We start from the raw sequence: 23,678 nt of genomic DNA on the forward strand, positions 1-23,678 counted from the left end.
AATTAAGCATTTATACATTCTTAAATTACATACATCACTGGACCACAGTGGCAATTCAGAAATTCAGCCATTCACCACTTAGTGTAGCTAGTGGCAGCAACGAGTACAACATATTAGTGCCCTGCTAATGATGCACACAGTGAAAAGGAGGTCTTCATGGGTGCAACTCTTTAGGCTCTAGACTGCTTTTGTTGTTTTTTTACTTGACCAGATGTTTGATATGAATGGAAAACATCTCGGGACCATAAATCTTAAGGACCTAGTACAGCGCTTCTCAAACATTTTAGATCTACAACCTAATGTGAATGACAAATGTTTGCCACCCAATTAGCTTTTATAGACATGCTGTGGGTGATCTTTTTAAATATTAAATGTAATTAAAGCATAATGTTTTAGTACACTGTCATTTACAAACAGCATACTTTCCATTGAAATGATCACTAAATTTGCAAAGACATATAGTTTTACTGATAAAGGTTTTTTGCACACAAACGATAATGTGTAGAAATTGGGCTTCAGTGCATATTTATCATTGTGCATCCCAAAGTACCAAGTCTTGATTTGTTCTGACCCTTTTTGAATATTTGTTTTCATCACACTTTAGAATTACAAAAAGCGAATGTGCTCATTTTACCTTTCCTAACTGCTAAATGTGTACAGTTCATGTACCGGTATTTACATTTTTTGTATGTTACATAAACTGGCATCCTACAGCCTTTCCTTTCACTTACCCTGAACCCCAGCAAGACTGTCACAGTATTCACTTTACTTTTCTTTCTATGACTGAAATGTGGTAGGCGTTTGTAAATACCAGCCCCATATTAAAAATAAGCAGCAATTTGACAGAAGACATGGTATGACATTAGAGCTCTGTCTTTGAAGTGCAGCATATGTGACAAGATAAGCCCAGAATTGAAAGGCACCCTTATTTATTTTTTGGAATGTCTCAACCCAACAAAAAGTGGCTCAATACTCACCACTTGCTGCAACCCACAGTGTTGGAAGCACTGTCTTAGTGGATTGTTTTTCTTCTTGAACTGGAATGATAATTTACAATATCACCGAGCTTCAACACATATCTTATTGTTTATATATTTTGTTGGCCAGCCCCCTCTATATTGGCCATAATATTGCTTAATTCATTAACATCCCATCTCTGTTATTTTTACAGATTCCAGTTGTATATATGACGTGTATGCTGATAGGCCTGGTCATCAGTTCCCTCTGGACATATCCGAGTCTTCAAAACAAGCAATTTGCCACATTAAACTGATTGCTTTACTTGGCCACGTAATTCGATTATCATTGAGCTCTATTCAGATTGAAGCTGATAACTGTGTAACCGAGTCACTAACTATTTTTGACTCACTGGTGCCAATCAAAAGCAAGATTCTGTACAGGTATGAACACTTGTTTGTGAATGTTTAAGCTTATTTATGTTTTGAGATATAATCAATTTTAAAACAAAAACATGTTGTCAAATCTTTCTTACACCTCATACATTCAGGCCAGATGTGGGTGACAGAGTGCTCAATTTATAAATAAAAACGTGCTGATGCGTAAAGCTCCCTCCTCTTAAACACGCGGCATCTGCAATTAAATGTGCGAGCACCGAATACTGAGGCAGCGTAATCCTGAAGCCACCTCGGGGCTCTTTAATCCATTTACAGACACTCCCTGCCCCTTCAGCTCACACCTGCCCCTTTCTGCTTTCTCCCATTGTGACGCGTTTCCGTTTTTCTCTTCCTACGTCTTTCCCGTATGTGTCTTTTGCTCGCAGTAAATGCTTGACACAGAAAAATAAGTACCAGCCCCCATAAATAAATGCCGGTGCTCAGCACCGGAAACAACAAGCACAAATTAAGCACTGGGGTGCCATTAGGACATAACCAGTATTTCTGCGTAATGTGACCGCTAGATTGGACAATTTAAAGTCTACATCTAGAGATAGAGAGATAGACCAAAACAAAAAAAATGCTGAAATCCTGAAAAGGTGACATGCAGCATTTTTTCAATTAGCTCACAGACTGGAATTGGGCTGTAAAAGCAATCTTAACCCAGTCTGCAATTGAAACAGAATCAAGGGTGCATTTTGGGAGTTTTGTTTTGTTCGTGGGGCTTGTGCTCTTTATTTGGTTTTGCAAAACAGGGACCGAGGAGAACCACTAACACAACGTGAACTGCGCAAGCCAAACCTTGTTTACCTGTTGCATTGTGACCTCTACTGGGGTTATTGTGCAAGTCTGCAATTTCTGTGTCAAAAATCTATAATTGTGACTGAGAATAACCAAGAAGAGATGCAATGTCAGGTCGCTTATACGGTGTCATTCACTAAGACGAAAGTACCCCAGCAAGGCTGGCTTTAGGGCAATGCGTCCGGTGTTAAGCACGAAGGGCAGTGCATTTTGAAATATTTTATGGCTTTAAAAGCACCTGCTGTAAGGTTCCTTGTGTGTCCAGCGATTTCCAAGCAACACTGAACATGTCAAGGTAACTCTGGTGAACCAAATAAAATACATTTGAGAAGGCTATGGAGAGGTGAGGGGCACTGTTGGAGGTTGGCAGTGCTAGAATCAGTTGAGAAGGAAGCCTTTGGGGGTGCCAACAAGGGTGTCACACAGGGTCACACCAGTGCTACGCTGATCCTGTACCCCAGGTTAATCCAACCCATTTACTTTACCATAGCTCCCCCTATTGTTCTTAAATCCTCTTCAATAAATATATCTTTACATTTCTGACCACAATGGATGATCGTTTGGGCAGGAAATGTTCCTTGGAGACAAATGTTTTGAATTAGACCAGCTGTAAGAAGAGACTGAAAGACACGTACGCAGTGTCACTAACAGAAATATAAGGATTTGCAGGGTATGGGTTTGCAAAAGAGGTAGCTAGTCTAATCCTTTTAGAAAAGTTTACTAAACGTTGTATATCAGAATATTGTTTATTGAAATATCATCTGACATACATACTGTGTCCTAAATAGTGTTTACATCATGACATTGCAGCAAATTTAGGATCACTCTGAGAGAGTGGAAGTTATGGAGCATGCGCCAAAGATTTGCAGATGTCCTGAAAGCCTTCTTACTCGGTTGCTACTTCATTTAGTTTGTGTGAGAAAGTGATTTTACCAATCGTTGAAATGCTGTAGTCTCTCTTCTTGTAAAAACAATCGTTTTTGTGAAAATGGTGCAAGGTCGGGTCATTCTAATTAAGATGGCCCCTCTGATGACATTCCCAAGTATGCCCATTCTGTCTGAGTCTGCATATTCAGTATGGTTGTCCCATCCTGAAATAGCCTAGAAATGTACCTTGAGTGCAAAGAGAAAACTCCCATCTCGAGGAGCGCATTAGTTATGTTGTGAATGAAAAAAGAACATGCTACAGAACTATGGAAGGCGTTGGTTATATCTGGGTTACTTTCTTGTGCAGCAGCCATTATCCCTAAAACACACAGAAGACAGTACATTTGTACACCTAACCTGGCACCACTTGGCAATTTTCTTTACGATCTTTCCATTGAAAGTCTCCTTTAAGACACACCTAAATTTCTGTTACGGTGTAAAAGTCACCAGATTAATTTTCAAAAGACATTATATTGATAAAGTTAGTGTAACTGGCTTTGCAAATGCACAGTTTGAAACCACCTCTCATTACAGTGTTTTTAGTGTAATTGCAACTATGAATAAGAAAGCCTAAATTAGGACCATTTGCTAATTGCAACGTAAAAAAAGAGGCAAATGGGCGTCCCCTATCTCTTGCCATTTGCAAACTTACTCACAGATACTTTGTGACCATATTTGTGGTGACAAATAATGTAATGGTTAGCAACTGCTAAGAATATGTGCTAGGGTTTTGTAAAGTGTAAGCTGTCAACATTTAACTAATAAAAATCTATGATAAGTGGCAAGAAGCGCAGGCTGACTGATGCCTCATTAATAGAACGTTGTTATCCGTGGAATCTAAAGCGTGCCCGCTCTCCTCCATAATCCACAGAGCAGCTACAGTCTATGTATCAGAATATGAGATGTTAGAAATAGGGTCTCTAGATGACAGTCGGTTTACACCCTGTCCAAGTATGGACCCTCACCCTAGTCAGGGTAAGGGAGCCACAATCCTAAAATAATCCCTTCTCACCCCGTTGGTAGCTTCGCACGAGCAGTCAGGCTTATCTCAGAGGCAATGTGTTAAGTATTTGTACCCACAGACAGTAACACAGTAAAAACACTACAAATGGACACCACACCAGTTTAGAAAAATAGCCATTATTTATCTGAGTAAAACAAGACCATAACGACAAACATCCAACATACACAAGCAAAGATTTGAATTTTTAAAGGTTAAATCTCAATAAAGTACTTAGAAACGCAATAGCTCCAACTGGTGCTATCACAGTATTGTGACCAAGTTGTCCCCAACAGTCCGATGCTAGTCCGAGGGGGTGTAGCACCAGTCACAAAGTCGCACTGACCCCAGGTACAGTACCTTAGAAACAAGGCAGAGTCAAAGACGTGGCACGAGTCGGGAAGGTGAGGTATCGCTGTAGCCAGTGCGGGGTCGGTTCTGTACTGCTAAACAGGAGGTGAGGCGTCGGTTCCTTACTGCTATGCAGGGGAGGTGAGGCATCAGTTCCTTATGGAGGCAGCAGAGGGGAGGCGGCATCGGCGGCAGGCTGTTGATTCATTACAATCCAGCGGAGTCGACGAGTCCTGCAGGTCAAGACACGATGGGGCAACCGCTTGGGGTCGGGGTCATACCCCAGGGCCACAGGCACCCTGGTGGAGTTGGGTGACAAGAAGTCAGTGACACAGCACTCAGGGCTCACAGTGTTGCAGGACTTCAGAAGCACTGTGGCAGCATCAGCCTGTGGTGTTGGTCGTGGTCATCACACTTAAGCGGGGACCACAGCCTCGGGTACAGGCAGCGGCACGGAATCGGGCAACGGCGCAGGTTCGGGAGGCGGTGTGCCTGGCTATTCTTGTTGTATGCCAGACTTCACTCCCAAGGTCCCAGGAACCAGAGTGGGCACCTCTTGACAAGTCAGGGTCCTAGGTAAGAGAACCCAGAGGCTAGTGGATGAAGTCTTTGATGCCCCTGAGACTTCTTAACAGGAGGCAAGCTCAGTCCAAGCCCTTGGAGAAACTTCACAAGCAAGATACACAGCAAAGTCCAGTCTTTGTCCTCTCCAAAGCAGAAGCAGCAACTGCAGGCCAAGACAGCAAAGCACACATAGCAAGGGGCAGTACTTCTCCCCACAGCTCTTCAGGTCTTCTTTTAATCCAGAAGTGTTCTAAAGGTCTGGGGTTTGGGGTCCAATACTTAAACTCATTTCTGGTTTTGAAGTAGGCAAACTTCAAAGGAAAGTCTTTGTGGTGCACAAGACCCTACCTTTTCTGCCCTGGTCCCAGACACACTCTAGGGGTTTGGAGACTGCATTGTGTAAGGATAGACACAGCCCTAATCAGGTGCAAGTGTCAGCTCCTCCCACCTCTCTGGCCCAGGAAGACCCATCAGGATATGCAGGACACACCTCAGGTCCCTTTAACTGTGAATTCGCAACCAGCCCAACTATCATCCTGTCCCAGCCGTGTATTCCACAGCCAGACAGAGGCACAGAATGGTTAAGCAAGTAAATGCCCACTTTCTAAAAGTGGCATTTTCAAACATGCAATTTTAAAACCACCTTCACTAAAAGATGTATTTTTAAATTGTGGGTTCAGAGACCCCAAACTCTATGTCTCTATCTACTCCCAATGGGAAATTACACTTAAGAGATATTCCAAGGCAATCCCCATTTTAACCTATGGGAGGGATAGGCCTTGCTATGGTGAAAACCTAATTTGGCAGTATTTCACAATCGGGACATGTAAAACACACCAGTACATGTCCTACCTTTTAAATACACTGCACATTGCCCACTGGGCTACCTTGAGCCTACTGTGGGGATGTCTTACATGTACTAAAAGGGAAGGTTTGGGCCTGGCAAGTGGGTGCACTTGCCAGGTGAACACAGCAGTTTAAAATGCTGAACACAGACACTGCAATGGCAGGTCTGAGACATGTTTACTGGGATACTCATGTGGGTGGCACAATCAGTGCTGCAGACCCACCAGTAGCATTTGATTTACAGGCCCTGGGCATACAGGGTGCACTATACTAGGGACTTACTAGTGAATCAAATATGCCAATCATTGATAACCAATCATAGTCACAAATTACACATGGAGCAATTGCAGTTTAGCACTGATCAGCAGTGGTAAAGTGCCCATAGTACCAAAACCAGCAAAAACGAAATCCAATACACAGTCAAACATACAAGATTCAGAGGCAAAGGCTGCCGGGTCTAACACAAGAAATGTCACCATATCTCTTCTGTTTTTCTAACTCTTCAATGGGAACCAATCAAAGCAGGAGCACAATTTAAAACTGCTGGGAGAGCTCAGATTTCTTCACAATTCCACCCCCACCTGACTAAGAAACTAAAAATCCCTCCTTCTTAAGCCCCAAAATTCAAGTCTAAATGGTGTATGAAGTAGCCCTTCCCCAGAAATGCTTCTAGGATCTGAAACTCTCTTCCTTGAACCCTACTCATGACAACATGCTAGGCTTCCTTCGAAAAGGAAATTAAATCCATTTTCTTCTAAATACACTTTGGTGAATAACTTCCCTAACCTCTGCCACCAGTCTCCAGTGCTTCTTCCTTTCTCTTTTTCACCCATGTAGCTCACTGCTCTCTGTCTCTCACTCAGCACATCCACAAAATATAAAAAACATATGCTTGAACACTTAATCAAAGGAAGCGTTTTAGTAGTATTGTCTCTCACATTAAGCTTAACAACCAACCACCCATACACCTAACGGGGAGCAAACTGTGTTCACCACTATCTTCTACACTCAGCTATGGTATCCCATTATCAGTTCCTTTCAGGCTCCATATGCTCATTATTGATAAAAAACTGTGTCTTGACTTGGACTGATTTCCAATTTCCGGGGGGGTCATCGCCTGTTATTGTACTATGTAGTTTTGCTTTTACTGTCTTATTTTGAATTCTTCCTTCTAGGTCATAACATTTCTTTGTATGTTTCTCCTTGCTCCATATACTCGTTCTCATTCTTTCTCACAGGAGCAACAGGATTTACTTGTTCTACGATTGTAGCCAGATATTATTCTTGATTGTAATTGCCAGTGGATGCTGGGTGGGCCCATTGGCACTTATGTTTTCGGATTGGTACTTATTTGTATTCATCAGACTTTAGCCCAGAGCCAGTGAAGGAAAAACGAACAAGAAAAAAGAACAAGGAGGGGAAAAGGAAAAAACGTGACAAACTGAAAATGCTGGAACATGCAAGAATGAGATAAAGGAGCAGGAAGTGTGTAGGGATGCTTTGAAGAGGTGTGAGGTGGAATCAAGAGAACACAGCCTTGGCATTCACCACTGCATTTAAAAACAGTTCTGGGCTCCTAAGCACAGCTTTGGGCCTGGCACTTATTCATTAACTTTTTAAGCACTGTTTATTGGTGTCCGATATCCACATGGGTTCAAAATAGTTGGATGTCAGTAGGTATGATTTTATCTACCAGAACTTCATGCCCACCTCCAGCAAATGTAGCTTTCCTCTTTACATCTGCTACGTTGTGCCTGTAGGACAAATGTAAAAGAATAACATTATCACCATGTCAAATAATGACAACATAACATATTACAATTGATCTACAGCGTACATTTTTGTAATTTGTATGGCCTGATCGGTTTGCATAAGTTAACATGGCCATTGTGCTGTTTGCACATGCACATGTGCTTACAAATATGAAATCTGTTTGCACATGTGAGTATATATTCAGTCTCACTTCTTAGGCCCCGATTATGAGTATAGGTGGTATTTATTGCATATGATAAAAGCGATAACATGGGGTACGTTATTTATCAGGTGTGATAAATACCACTTATTGCATGTTGTTCAGGAATAACATGCGGATATTAGTGTTAAACTCACCAAAATCCACATGATATGGTTTGACCTGCCTACATTTAATGATAATTGAGTTATTTAACGCATACGATAGTTATCGCATGTGTTAAATACTTAACAACGTGTAATTCTTACCGGTGCATAAACACGGATTCACCCGCAGTACAGAATTTAACGAACAACTCCTAATCAGGCCCTTGAAGACTATATGAATGTGTAGCAAACCAAAATGTGCATCTAAACAACTACTCTAGGTTACTTTAAAATGAAGAACTGGATAGAGTGTTCGCACATTTTCCCATGTAGTAGAACCTTTAGTGATTATTTGTTCTTAAAGGGGTGTAACAAGCACATCGTGAATGGAAGATAAGTTCGTAAATGTTGCAGTAACGCACAAGATTTACCGCTAAATTCTCATTTTTACTGCTCAGTAAAATGTTCAGTTTTACCAGAAATTGTAGTTTTTTTTAGTGAAATGACATGCAAGACAATGCAAATGGAGACAATGCTCTTGTGTTTCTGGAGCCAGTCAAAGGTCTTCTGAGAGGACACCAGTCATGTGTTTAAAAGAAGTTAGACACTTTCCAAAAACATTGCCATTTTCGAAAAAAACAAAAACAAAGAACAAATTAATAAATTACTAGAGATCAGAGGTTTATAAAGTGTTGTGTAAAACTCGAAACAATAGTTATTCATCAGAAACTACAGCACAACATCTGTTTGATGGCGAAATTAACATCTGGGGCCATAATTATACATAGTGGCTGAGGGCGCAAAAGGCGTGAGTGACTTCTGTTTGCACCACCAGGCCACTATGGTATTAGGGGCCAAAAAAGCTTGTGCATATCTAGCACCAGCGATATCCGGAGAGGGCATGCCTTAATTTGCTTGGAATTGTGGCCCCCATGAAATTGAAAAATTAACTTTGCCTGTGTGCCCACCCCTGATGTGAACCCCCGCAAGGAGTGAAAGGGAGCTCCCATGGACCCAGCAGAAGTTCCTCTGCAGGTGTGTGCAGTCATTCACTGCATTCGCCAGCAGGGGGATCTCTAAGCCCTCTTTAAAGTGCTGGCAGTTTGCCCCCCGCACAGGCAAACACAGAGCTGCTATGAAGCAGCCACTGCATATTTCACTGACTGCGCTGTGCCCAGAGGGGCAGCACATTTATTGTAATGGGGCACACTGTTCCTCTTTGCGTCTAGTGCACATGCTTTAAAGAGTGCCATGGGCAAACAGGGGCAGTGTGCCCAATGTATACCGTGCCCTGGTCAACTAGTGAAACACAGCCAGACATTTTCTTTCTCTGTTTTCCTTATCTATTTTTTACTTATCCCTTCAGCTCCTCCTTAGAACTTGGCTTTAATAATTTAAGCCTTACCCATTTGATATAGAACCCTCAAGAATAATACAACAGCTATCAGTGAATACCCTTATGCCACGACAGAAATAGTACCATTGTACAGATGTTGTCGACATTTCAGTATAGGCAGGTGAGAGCACATGTGTAGAATAATGTGACACTAGGTTTCGGTATACGTATAAGACTTTGTGTCTGATTTAGAGTTTGTGGAGGGGTTACTCTGTCACAACAGTGACAGACATCCCGTCAGCCAAAATACAAATCCCATTATATCCTATGGAATTTATATTACGGTGGGCGGGATATCCCTCACTGCTGTGACAAAGTAACCCCTCGGCCAAACTCTAAATCAGAACATTTGTCTAAAATAGATGGCAAAGATATGTGTCTCACATGTAAACCCAATATTCTTTGTACATCAATTTGCTTGCTACGATATGAAAAAGCAATTGAAAATTAATCAATTATGCATATTAATGCAAAAAGAGTACATATAACTGGTCACCAAACTAGCAATATTTAAACGCCTTAGAATTTATTAGAAACCGTACCAATGAAAAACAGTACCAAAATAAAAACACGTCTTTCATGCCCCTGTAGATGGACCTGCACAAATAGCATGCCAGTATGTAAAAGTAAAATACAATTTTTTGTACAGAAGAGTTGGAGTTTGAAAGTGTACAAAAGTCAAAATCTGTGTTTTTAAAATAAAAGTCAAAAGTGTATCCATACTATGCAATGAGATGTCAAACGTAAACATGTAAATAATATACAAATGCATGAGGACAAATGAGTCTACCAATCAATATAACCAGAAAAATAAATGCTGCTTTAATGTAAGCCAAATAGCATGCAATGACATGGTGATCTGAACATCATAGATTCATTAAACTTTGAAAGGAATAGTCTTGCATTGCATGCTAATATAATATGGAATTATCTAGCTAGTTTTGCAACACTAACCCTCACAAATAGGAAACACTTCTGTAAAATAATCTTTGCCACCACAACTTTTTTATATACAATCAGCATGATGCAGGAAAAAGTGCTCAGAAACAAAGAACACACATTGCCTCTCCAATACTGATTTTCTTTAACATTAAACAACTGCCATGATGTCCTGATGTAATGACATGACTCTGCTAGATAACATGATCCTTATAATCAGGCCATTTGAAACAGCAAGTTTAAGAAATTGGGTTATTGATTGAGGGTGGTGGAAGCCCCACACAGGCAACAACTACAATCCTTGTCACTAAATTAACCTATGCTTAATCAAGGAAAACACAACACAAGAAAAATCCCAAACCAATGTAGAAAAATAGAGTAAAAAATGATACCAGAACAACAAAAATCCAATTATTCGAGCAATATAACCAGAGATATGCAAAATGAAAGACTTACGTTGAAGAAGTGCCTAAAAGCATAAGCCACCACTTACAGCCATGTGGTTTTGCTAGACCAGGGACAATTCACAAGTTCAGGTCGACCGTCATGAAGCACAGGTTGGATACAGGGACCAGGTTAATCCTGCTGAAGAGTTACCTTCTGTGTCTGGTGCAAAGAGTTCCATTCCTGGTGGAGGAGACTGCCAGGAGCAGGTAGAGCGTTGCAGATGGTTGTTGCTATACTGCGAAGAGAAGGCCAGGCTTCTCAGGCTGTCATTGCCATAGTGCGAAGAGCTGGTTGGACATTGCAAATGGTCATTGCTGTAGCTTCACGCTGGTACTCACCACAGGTTGCCATTGCAGTAAAGTGAAGTGTAGCTCTTTCATTGAGGGCCTTTGCTTGATGTTGCTGTAGTATGAATAGTCAGTCTCACTAGAGCTTCACTTTGATGGCCATTGCAGAAGGCAGAGTCTAGGCATGAACTGGCCCATTTGCGGCCGTGAGGAACCCAGATGCGAGGATTATCACATTTGTCTTGCAGAGAAATATCCTCTAATACCAAAGGTCCAGGACTTAGAGAGGCTCCTTTTGAGGATTAGGGACTCACTCCAACAGAGACCAACAGGGCTCAGGCCAGTCAAGTTGTAGGCCCAGGCAGGTGAAGTGCAGCAGATCAGGTAGGCAGTTGAAGGGAGAACTCTAAAGCTTGGTGTGACCCTGAGTCTTACAATGGAGGTCACTCAACTGATTCCTGGAGTTACTCTTGGTAGCCTGGGATGAAGATAGACAGGTCCAGTGTTTCTTCCCAGACAGCAAGGTAGTCCTCAAGCAGCAGGTCAGTCCTTTAGCCATAGTCAGTCCTTCTTCTGTAACTTCCACAGGTCCAGGAGTGTTCTGAAGAGAGGCTTTGGAGGGCTAATATTTATACCTGGTGCCAACCTTTGTATTTGGGAGGACACCCCTGGGACACCTGGTCCTAGCCCTACATCTGGTTCTGGAAAGTTCTTCCCTTCCTCTGTCAATGCTCTAAAACATCTGGGGTGAACATATGCTAGTGTTGGTGTTTCTTGTGTGTGCTGGTGGCAAGCCTTTGAACAGCAAGTATGGCAGGGTGCAGCTTCCTTCAGGCACCCTTGCAGGATGGCCCATCCTTCCCACATCTTGACCCCTCTGTGTCACTGACTGTGAGGACAGCAGAGCCATTCACTGTCATGTGACCCAGGACACTGACAGAAGGCAGAAATGGTTAGGACAAGTACATGTCAACTTCCTAATAGTAGAAGGTTCAGAATTGTAGCCTAACATCCAACTCCGCCATGAATGGAGGGGTTTCAATTACAATTTGAGTATAAACAGCATATCTCTACCTACCCCTAATACTAAGGTATCACTTATTAAGTGTAATATGAAAAGCCCGTTTTACTCAATTAAATGGGAGTAATAGGCCTTGCAGCAGTGAAAAATTAGTTTGGGAGATTTTCACTGCTAGGACATCTTAAAGCTAAACCACATGTGCTCCTTTTTAAATATTAGCCTTTAGGGTCTACCTTAGGGGTGACATTAAGTATTAAAAAGCAAGGATTAGGCCTGGCAAAATGTATATTTTGCCTGGTCCAAATGGCAGTTCAAAATTACACTACAGGTTGCAGTGGCAGACCGGAGCCGTGTTTTAAAGGGCTACTTTAGTGGGTGGCGCAAGGAATGCTGTGGCCAACTACTAGCATTCATTTACAGGCTCTGGGTACATGTAGTACTATTTACTACGGACTTACAGAAAAATTAAATGTAACAATCAGATATATGCTATTTCACTAAGTTTAGAGAGAGATCACAAGCACTTTAGCACAGATTAGCAGTGGTAAAGTGCACAGAGTCCTCAAACCCAACTAAAACGGGCTCAGCAAATGAAGGGAGTGACAGCAAAAAGTTTGTTTTGACCTTGCAAACAGGACCAGGTCTAATAGCGCATCTCTTTGCAGTGACTGTACAGACACAATGCAAAGGAATTTCTGAAGAGACTGCTGTACTCAGACATCATCCAGACTCTATCCCAGATGTGATCCTGATCCAGTTTCACCCCTTCTGGTAGTCGACCAGCTCTTTATGGTCCTTCGCCCCATTAAAAAATTATTTTAGTGAATTACATCACACCCAGAGCTAATTAAGTGCACAACTATTCAGTTCATAACAAACAAACAGCCTTCTTTATACCTTGCGTTCAGACAGCTCCCTGGGGCAATAAGTCATTCCAATTACTTTTCTTCATTTGTTATGTTATGTTGTGTTGTGCTGTGCTATGTTATGTTATTTTATGTACATTTGTAGATTGCATGGCTCAGAGGTTTTTGAATTAGGTTGCAAGGCAGGTGTGGGTTTTAGATCTGCAGGCCACCTGCTGGAGTTCAGTAACAAGGTGTCTCTGCTGAAGAGAACCACTTCTGCTTTCTCTGTGTTGAGTTTTAATCACCTGATTTTCATCATCTAGTAACTTTGAACATGAAGGAGGGGTGAAGTTTGTCTGGGTGTTCAGTGTTTCGCCAGAGAAAGGAATGAGTTGGGTGTCTTCAGCAAATGAAATTATGTTGATTCCATGATTTTGGATAATGTTTGCAAGCAAGACAATGTAGTCTTTGAAAAGCGTGGTGCTGAGAGATGATCCTTGGGTACTCATCAGATGATGTTGGTGGTGGCTGAGGTGTAGGGAGCCAGGCTGTCTGTCTGGGTACAGTCTATAAGGAAGGAGCAAATCCAGCAGTGCATGGATCGTTTTGTGCCTGTTTCGTGGAGGCAGTAAATGAGGATGGTGTAGGAGACGGTAACAGATAGGTCAAGTGGGATGAGGGCTGTGGTGTCTTCTCTGACTGTGATCACTCAGATGTCTGTGGCAGTCATGAGGGTGGCTTATGTGCTATGGTTGGTCTGAATCCAGATTGAGTGGTATTGAGGAGGTGGTTGTTTTTGAGGCTAGTGGCTAGTCACCTTTTGATAAATTTCTCCATGACTTTTGCTGGATTAGGTAGGAAGAAAATCAAGCAGTATTTTTCCAGCCTCTTTGGGTCTGCTGAGGGTTTTCTAAGGAGAGGAAGTATAACGGCGCACTTCCAGGTACAAGGACGATTGCTGCGCCAATGGTGTTAGTCAGTATTGGAATTAGAGCTGACAGATTGCAGTCCGTTGGTAAAGATATGGTTGGGGCAAGATTTCAAAGATGTTCTAGAATGTTTGGATTGCATGATTATTGTGGTTTCCTGAAGGGTGGTGATGTGCCAAGTGGCCATTGTGGGATTCAGGGCATTGTCTCAAAGGGTAGGAGGGTGGCTAGAGTGGATATATCTGGTTTGGACCCAATGTTCTTGCTTAAAAAGTGCTAGGTGCAGATGTTGTGTGAGGAGATGATGCTAGTAGAGATAAGTGCGGGAGTAGAGAAATACTTCACAATGCTGAATACTCCCATGGTGCTGTTGGTGCTGTTTTCAATGTGCTCAGTGAGAGCTTCGTGTTTGGTTCAATTTGATTTGTTTGTTAGAATCTGAGGGCTGTTTTTTTCAGTGTTGCCATTGCTCTCCATCCATTTATCTGGACTCCTTTTGACGATATTGGTCTCCACTAACATAAGGTAGCAGTTCATAATAATAACCAATTATTTTGATCCTACAAGGCTATTGATATGCACCCCTAAACATATATGCCCTAACTGGTCTTGTGTGACATTGTACTTTTATACCTCTCACTTACCTCACCTCCCAGCTACAGTTCTTTTTCTAGTAATGCGCTTATGTTTTAGGACAACACTACATCCAACACAAATGAAAGCACATTTGTTGTGATGCACCATTTGCAGGGCCACACATAAATTTGATTTCAATGGGTTTTATAGCAAAGACTATATAAAGAAATTGTGTTATTTTGTACATCTGTCTACAGAATTGAGAAAGCTGTACTTTCATTGGCCATTAGAGGGTAAAACGTGTTGTCTGTCAAATTGAGGGGCATATTTACAATGCCCCTGTGGCACAATAATACCATCAGAGTGTCACTTTTCTGACGCTCTGGTGGAGCAGTGTGCCCAAATATATTTACAAGGTCACATAAAGCTACCTTGTGTGGCCTATTGTGGCCTTGTAAATATGGCCCCCTTTCACGCATAACTCTACATGAAAGGGGCGTTCCATGGGTGTTGCTTTGGGTGTTCCCATGAAACACCCATGGAATCTGATGCATTCCCAGATTTACAAGGATCCATAAACCTGGCAATGCGTCAGAATCCCATTGTCACTCCAGGTGTGGCATAAAAGTGGTGCAAAAAGGAGAAATGTGTTTGTCTCCTCGCTCAGTGCTGGGAGGCCTTCGGGTAGCCATGCGCTCTACAAATCCTCAAAACTAAAATAAACTTTGTGCTCTCTATGTGTGCTGCATTCTGCAGCACTCATAGAAGGAGGAACGCATCATTAATGATTGTTTATGTGCAGGAAGGTGTCCCTTCCTGCATATAAACAATCATCCCTGCAACTCAGGCACCCTTGCACCATGGCGGACCATGGTGCCAGGGTGCCTGCGTTGGTGCTAGGATGCCAATTGTGCACCATAATAAAAGAAAGCACATGAATGCATCATATTGCTGTAAATAAAATGCATCCCGGCACTTTCCTAATGGCACAGTGCGACGCAGCAAGCCGGCCTGCGGCACCATGGTGTGTCATTTTCTAGTAAATATTGTCCTGAGTGCTATAATTCTTTATCCAAGAAATGTAACATCATGAAATTAACTTTCACGCTGACATATCAGGCAAATTAGGTGCACATGCAACATACAAAGAAGAATACAAATTAGGAACCTACGTAAAACGTATAGAGTACTGTTGTAAACAGTTGAAGAGTGAAAACTTCTGGGAAAATAGATAGATCTACATTATTATTTAATATATATACTCCATTCTGATCTTTGAGAAGGCATGGGTCTGCGCATGTGAAAACAAATTCATTTGGGAATCTACGATATTCCACTTTAGAGATTGGCAACACCCGTCACCGTTTATTTTAGTTATAATTTGCAGTTAAGCTACACATTTGCCCTCATTATGTCAGTGCATCAGGGCTTGATTAATGCGTGCAATTCTTGAGCTGGCATGTGAAAAATGTATACGATACTACTCACACACATCCTTGTTTCTTTTTCAGAATATGTGAACCGTCTGAGTCATTCATATCAATTGTTTCTACAAACAATATTATGCTTGCAACATTCACATCAACACATGCAAGCAAAATAAGAAGACTACAGGGATATTTTGAAGCGATTCCACAAGAAAGTAAGCTTTAGAATAATTCCGATTGATAATAAATGCAATTCTTTTGAAAGGGTGGTACCTATTTTCCATGTTTGTGTGGTAAACGTAGGGGAGGGACCATTTAGACTCTGACAGATGTTTTGTCATTCGTCCAGGGTGGCCGAGGTTCCACCTTCACCTGCCTTGTGGCAGGCCACCTGCTGTATTTACTGCCCTACACATCCACTTGGACAGTGAATGTTTAAAAAAGTAGAGCACTTTTGTAAAAGTGCAAGACCAGATGGGCTGTCGTATTATGGCAACACACCCGTCATTAACGGTGTTCTGTAATAAACACACCACTAATGAAGGGGGTCCTGTCTGCAGAAAATAATTTAATGGGCCTGAGTTGAATGGGCCTGAGTTTAATTCCTGCATGTGGAGGTCATCGATATTCTTTTCTACAAGGGACTACCATGAATTCATGGAAATGATAAGGATATGTGGCTGATGGGCTGCCACTCATAGGTTTCTTATGGCAGAGCCACTGGACCCTCTGCGATCGAGCACCTTAAGATTTCCCTACCTCTAAATGAGGTGGTAGAACCCCAGGTTTAGCAGGACGATCCATACAAGTGAGGTCCACCTCTACCAAGCTTTAGATGAAGTTTAATGCGGAAAACCTTTGTTTGATGTTTTATAAGCCTAAAAATACGATAAGACACACTCAGCTAACATGAAAATGTTATGGCTGTCAGACTTTCTTCATTAGTTGACAGAGCATCTGATGAATTGAGTAGGGATGTGCTAGCTGAGGAGAGGGGAGGTGCATACAGCAACCAGCGCGAAACCACAACAGATGCCAGTGATGACATCACAGCGCCCAGAGGTGCTCCGAGCCAGGCTGGGTGTCCTGCAGCACAGGATGCACTAGCTGAGAAGAGGGGAGGAGCCTACAACAACCAGTGGGAAACCGCAGCAAGTGCCACTCAGGGCTCGAAAAAACCCTTTGACCACTGGCATTGGCAAGTCTTATTTGATCAGATCAAGCTATTTTTAATACTTACTCGTCCCTTCTGGCGAATTCACGCTGAACAGGTGTTATGTTTAGTTGAAAAGTGGAGGGGCAATAAAAGAGGCCTTTAAATCTTGTTCTAATTTGCTCTGTGTTCACAGACAGAGGTCAAAAGTCAGCTTTTCTTACCATTAATTTTGCAGAGATCCAGGACTTTGTAAGGTGAACTGTGTGACCTGCTGCTTGGAATGTAAAATAAAAGGATATAGGGTGTCAGGTTTTTCCTAGCACACAACATTTAAATGACTAAGTCAACTGTGCAAACATTTCAAATATATTTCAGTAGTTGTGAAAGCCCTTTTTTATATTTCTGTGTGATGAAAAAATATTTTATTAGGATTCAAACAAATCAGAATACTTTACATGTTGATGTGCAAAGGATATGTTTTCTGAAACAGTTTTCACAGATTGTTCACACACTATATAGTTTTATCAGTAAAGCTGCAAGTTAGTGGAGAGATTCTTGGACATTTCTTGGAAAGTTACTGTGTGTAGATGACAATATGTTACCACATCATGGTTTAGTAATGTATTTATTACATTTGAGTGTTTAAACAAACTGAGGAACACTCCTGCCCTGATGGCAATGTTATTAGTAAACTAAAAGAAGTCCTAGGTTATGTGGGCTAGATGTCATGGTGATGTAGGCTACATTCTTGTGATGCATGCAGCAAACTTTACTTAATCAAACAAAAGAGGATTTTTTGTACTGCAGAAATGCTGAGCTTACATATTTGAAGGTGCAATCATATGTGAGAATTAAGAAAAAGGCGACTCTGTAAACCATTTGCCTAGGATCACACAATTAGACACCCATTTACAGGTCAAGTACATTACAGTTAGGTCAAGTAGATTATTTAAGTTGCTCGACCTGCAGGTCTAGGAAAATATTTATGATTTTTTTTAGCCCTGGCCGCTGATGACATCACTGCGCTTGGAGGCGCACAGAGGCAGGCTGGGTCGCCTGCTGCATGGGATGCACTAGCTGAGGAGAGTGGAGGTATCTACAGCAACCGGGGGAAACCGCAGCAGATGCTTGTGACATCACTGTGCCCAGAGGCGCATAAAGCCAGGCTGGGTCTCCCACAGTGTGGGATGGATCCAGGATCATGACCAGGTGAAGACAGGGGAAGAGTGGGCCCATCTGCACTAATCCGCTGCCAGGCGACGCTGGGCTGGGCCTGCTCTTTTGATCTTCATTCTCTCTGGTTTAGCTGCCAGTTACCAGCCATGGGTATTTTGACAATGTTTGGCTCGCTTTGTATCAGGCCAAATTTTACATTGGTTATTGAAGTAAGTGAGCCTAAATATGTCCGCCTAGATTAACTGTATATTTAGTCTTGCTACAGTACTGTGGTTACTCTGAAGGTGTTTTGTTGTGCTACGGACTCTTACCTTTGTACTCCAAGGCTGTGTTTTGGTTCTATTCGACAGTATGGGTAAGCACAAGACTAAAAGTGCTAAGGCAGTAGTTGACACAAACAGTACAACCATTGACTCCTTAGCCCGGGCTGTGGGTGTCATCTCCAAGGAAATAAACTTTTCTGCACGTCGTTTAACCTTGGGTATGGATGAGCCTTGTGAAACTGTGGTACCTACAGAGGAAAAAGATCCTGGCACAGACAAGGATAAGGAGTGTGAGCCAGTGGGAAGGAATAGCACTACTTCTAATGAGACATTGGATGCTCCTAATATCTATCAACCATCTGAAACTGTGACTACCATTTCTGTAACTCATTCCCCTGCAGCCTAACAGAAGAGGAAATGCAGAAAGGTTGTAGCCATTAACTCGGGTCCCCCCGTTTCCTCCACTTTGGTCTGTTCAGGGGCTACTAACTACTCTTACCCCTTGGTTGAATTTCACGGGAGTCCATTTTAGAGCAAATTATTAGCCACTATTAAAGGTTTGTTTCTACTGCTTAGAGAAAGATTGGTGAAATTGAGAAAGTTATATCATTCTGCCAGAAAATGACTAACGTGAATTTGGAAAATGCTAGTGCTGCAGGGACCCCTTTATTAAATCATGGGCACGATAATCCTACTACTATTCTAGACCCAGGCTGCCAATTGGATGCACCACAGGGCAGACTCTTGAGGGCCCTGCGGAAGGGCAAGTATGGGAGGTAGACCATAGGCATCCTTCACAGTTAGTTGCTATGGCCTCTACCTGTTCGAATTCACTGCCTATCTTTTGCATTCAGCCCAGTGTTTTTTAGTGAATCACGCTCGATCTATGTCCGAATGCCTCCATGTGATCCTGTCACAGTCCAGCTTGCTGCTCGTATGTAGGTGTCCTGGTTAATGTTCCCCCTCTGAAACCAGGTCAAAACGAAACTCCTGAATCTTTGAAGAATAAAGTAGTGCATTGGCTGTGTTCAGATTGTATATTTCCATCTGATAGAGCACCTCAATGTTTGTTAACAAGGAGAGTGGGGTGGGGTGGGCCTTTAATGAAACGTCTAAAGGGGGATTGTATAGTTATTCACATTCAATGCCCTAGCTTTGTTGGGGAACTCCTTGCAAGGGCAGTGCCACCTTCTCTGTTTGTTCAGGCTATGACTCTCCTCCCTTCGGGCTTCTTTTACCATCATCTACAGACTCCTGTACAATTATAGGGTGCTACATCAAATTTGCATAGATTGCCTGGGCCTAGCCGCCCTGCTTACCCTCCATTGGTCATGTCTAATAGGTACCAGGTTCTGAGCTCTCTACATGATAATGACAGGCCAAGACAATGCAAGCACAATAACTTGAGAGGTGGTGCTGAAAAAGTTGGGGGTAACACGATGGCTACTTCTGATAGGTTGTTTTCTGCTGACTCTTTGGGTACCACTGGGCTGGTAAAAGGCCCTAATATCAGTAACAATTTTCTTAATGTCAATAATATTGCGGAGAATCCTAGTACTACCTGCCTGCATAATAATTAGTTTAGTTTGAGTGATACTAACCAGATTCTGGAGGGGTGTTGTAAATTTGCAACCTAGAATGTGGGTGGGTTAATGAACAAGTTAGGGTCTGTTGATTGGTTCAACACCCTATCTGGTTTTGATATCATCTGTATCCATGAAACTTGTTCTGTGAAACCGATACATGTGCAAGGGTTTTCATCTTACTTCCTTAGTGCTACTCCTTCTCAAGTTGGGATGGCCAAGGGTGGGCTCGAGATTCTAATTTCTAATAAACTCCCTATAAATGTTTAAAAAAGTCTTCATCCATGGGCCCTCATTCACAATTGTTGTGGTTTACTATTAAAGGGGGAGTGCCCTGTTGTTGGTTAACTTTAAGAATAATGTGTTTGATGCTACACTAGCAGAGTAGCTAATGCCCATAACCATGATCTAGAAATGTCCTTACATACTATCCACAGTAATTTTGTATTATTATTGGCAGGCGATTTCAATATCCAGACTTGCCCTTTCTTGGCAACACTTGTTTGTGGATATTCTAATCAGGATGAGGTGGGCCATGTACACTTTAGACATAATGAATATGGGGACACACTGATCTCCTTATTTTAAAATATGACCTACTGTTGCTAAAGTTTGAATGTGATGCCGGTTGGGAGCAGATTCCAACTGTTACAGGGAGAAATGCATCTTCTGGTGTTGGTATCTACCTCTGCAAGTGTTATATGTGGTACCCCTAATATTGTTAAGTCCTATTAAGTGACCATGACCCTATTGTACTCCTGTTTTCTTTTTGAGGTAAGAAACGTGAGGTATTTTCTACAATTAATAATACTGTTCCCGCTAGGCCCTAATGGTGTGGAAATTGAGTGGACAGATATTGAAATACACAGTATACTACAAAAATAGCTCCCAAGGACCTCTTGGAAATGAGCTACTGCCTACAGGACGAAATTACTCTTATTATGTTGCTGGAAAGCTTTGATCTCATTATTTGGTCTATTGAGACATTTCTGACACGTCGATTGAAGTCCACCAGGTAAAAAAAATAGAAGATGGTTTGATAAGGCATATTCCCAGGTTAGCCAGGGGTTTGAGATAGGCCTTAACTAGCACGCCCCAGGATACCATAATAATCAAGTCCCTTTGTTTGAAGTATAGAGAGTCCTTGACAATAAGGAAGAAAGTTCTTCAGGAGGAAGCATGGGCAAAATTGGCCATAGCTGTTGAAACCAAAGATAACAGGTTATTTTGGATACAGTTAATGCACCATTCCTAAAAAAAGTGATACTATCCCTGAGCTCAATTCTTTTGTCTCTTGTAATGCATGGAAGGCCCATTTCTCTGACATTTTTAAACAGAGTAATAGGGATTGTGGATTAGAAGTCTGTGAGGTGATGTTTAAATGGAATCCCCTCCCCTTGGCTATCTCTATCGAACAGGCCCCCTCAGCCTTGCTTGATAGTGCTGGGGGTAGGGTCCCTGGTCCAGGTGGGGTGCTGGTAGATGTATTTAAATCAGCAACTAAACTATGGGGACCTACTCCAAATAGGGTGTTTAAATAGGGTCCAAATAGGGTGCCTGTGCGATCCCACCTTCCTGGGGTACTCCTAGAATTGTACCTATTTATCAAAAAGGAGATAAATCTGACCCTAAAAATTACTGCCTAATTTTGCTTTTGGACTACTCTGTGAAGAGGTTGAGTAGGATCTGTTAGAAATTGGGTTTCTAGTTGGCAGAGGTATACACTGTTGTCCAAGTAGGGACCACAATCCTAGTCAGCGTAAGTCACACACAATCCAAATTATCCTGTGCCCACCCTCTGGTAGTTTTGGCACTGAGCTGTCAGGCTTAACTTGAAAGGCAAAGTGTAAAGTATTTGTGCAACAAATCATGCAATAATACAGTGAAAGCACCACAAAAATACACCAAACAGGTTTAGAAAACATATAAGATATTTATCCAAATGAATTAAGGTCAAAACGATCAAGATTGGATAAGTACAAGTTGAAATGTCACTTTTGCAAAGATAAGAAGAGCCTTAAGTCTTTAAAAAGCAACAATTGTTGCATGTTTGCACAAAGTACCTGGTATGCGTCAAAATTACACGTACAGAGACCGCAAAGGAGGAGATGCGTGGAAAACGAATAGTGTGCGTCAGCTTTCTGGGCGAACACAGACGATCTGTTGATTCTTTTACATGCAGCAAGGACTTGAATCTCCTTCCCGATGCTTGGTCTTGTGACACGCAGGGACGATGCGTGGAAATCCTGGGCATGCTGGATGAAGTCACAGGTGCTGCATCGATCGAGTGGGCGATGCGGCGGAATTTCTGTCACACGGCAGGCGCTGGGTCGATTCCTCATGCAGGAAGTCAGGCTGTGTCGTTCCGGCTCGGCGATGTGTCGATCCGGTGGGCTCTGTGTTGAAGTTCTGGTCGCAATGCTGGCGCTGCATCGATCTCCACTCGGGGAGCCGGGCTGCGTCATTCCTGAGCGGCGATTCCGGGATGCTGTGTGTCAATTTTTGCCACACAAAGAGTTCCTTAGAAGGGAAGAAGCTTTTTGGGCCTTGATACTTCAGGAAACAGGAGGCAAGCTCAATCCAAGCCTTTGGAGAGCACTTATCAGCAGAGCCAGAGGCCAGCAAAGCAGCAGGGCAAAAGCAAGGCAGCAGTCCTTTACAGCAAAGCAGTCCAGGTGAGTCCTTTGGACAGCCAGGCAGCTCCTCTTGGCAGGTTACAGGTTCCGGTTCAGAGTATCTGTCCCAGGAAGTGTCTGAGTTGGTAGGGTCAGGGACCCAGTTTATACACCCAAAAGTTCCTTTAAAATGGAGGAGACTTCAAAGAGTGGTTTTGAAGTGCACAAGGTCCCCTTTCAGTACAGGTCCATCTGACAGGTTCCCAGTAGGAGATGTGGCAGTCCTTTGTGTAAGCCCCTCCTACCTTCCAGCCCAGGAGGACCCATTCAGTATGCAGATGTGTGCAAGTGTGACTGAGCATCCGGTGTTTGTGGTTGTCTGGGTGAAATGCACAAGGGAGCTGTCAACCAGCCCAGCCCAAACATGGATTGGAGACAGGCTGTAAGGCACAGAAGGATTATAAGTGCAGGGAAATGCTCACTTTCTAAAAGTGGCATTTCTAAGATAGTAATATAAAATCCAACCTCACTAGTCAGAAGGATTTTGTATTACCATTCTTGCCATACTAAATATGACCTGTCTACTCCTTTCTGATCAGAATCTACCACTCAAACAGTATATGAGGGTAGCACTAATGTTATCCTATGAAAGAAGCAGGCCTCACAGCAGTGGAAAACAAATTTAGGAGTTTTCCACTACCAGGACATATAAAACACACAGGTATATGTCCTGCCTTTTGCCTACACAATACCCTGCCCTATGGGCTACCTATGGCCTACATTAGGGGTGAATTATGTTAAGAAAAAGGGGAGTTTAAAGCTTGGAAAGTACTTTTAAATGCCAAGCTGAAGCGGCAGTGAAACTGCACATAGAGGCCTGGCAATGGCATGCCTGAGACATGGTTAAGGGGTTACTTATGTGGGTGGCACAACCAGTGCTGCAGGCCCACTAGTAGCATTCAATCTATGGGTCCTCTGCACATGTAGTGCACTTTACTAGGGACTTACAAGTATATCAAATATGCCAATAGGTTATGAACCAATGCTACCATGTTTTAAGGGAGAGAGCATAAG

The 23,678-nt window shown here is 42.4% G+C and overlaps 1 protein-coding gene across 1 annotated transcript in view; it reads left to right on the forward strand.

The window, feature by feature from the left end:
• The window catches only part of TMPRSS7 (transmembrane serine protease 7), a 694,472-nt gene that overhangs the window by 109,884 nt on the left and 560,910 nt on the right, over window positions 1-23,678 (forward strand). Inside the window, exons 7-8 of the mRNA XM_069203470.1 lie at window positions 1,172-1,400; window positions 15,896-16,026. Coding sequence (XP_069059571.1) covers window positions 1,172-1,400; window positions 15,896-16,026 — 360 coding nt within the window. The remainder of the gene's footprint in view (window positions 1-1,171; window positions 1,401-15,895; window positions 16,027-23,678) is intronic.

This window comes from Pleurodeles waltl, chromosome 8, assembly GCF_031143425.1.
Source record: "Pleurodeles waltl isolate 20211129_DDA chromosome 8, aPleWal1.hap1.20221129, whole genome shotgun sequence".
NCBI classification, from domain to species: domain Eukaryota; kingdom Metazoa; phylum Chordata; class Amphibia; order Caudata; family Salamandridae; genus Pleurodeles; species Pleurodeles waltl.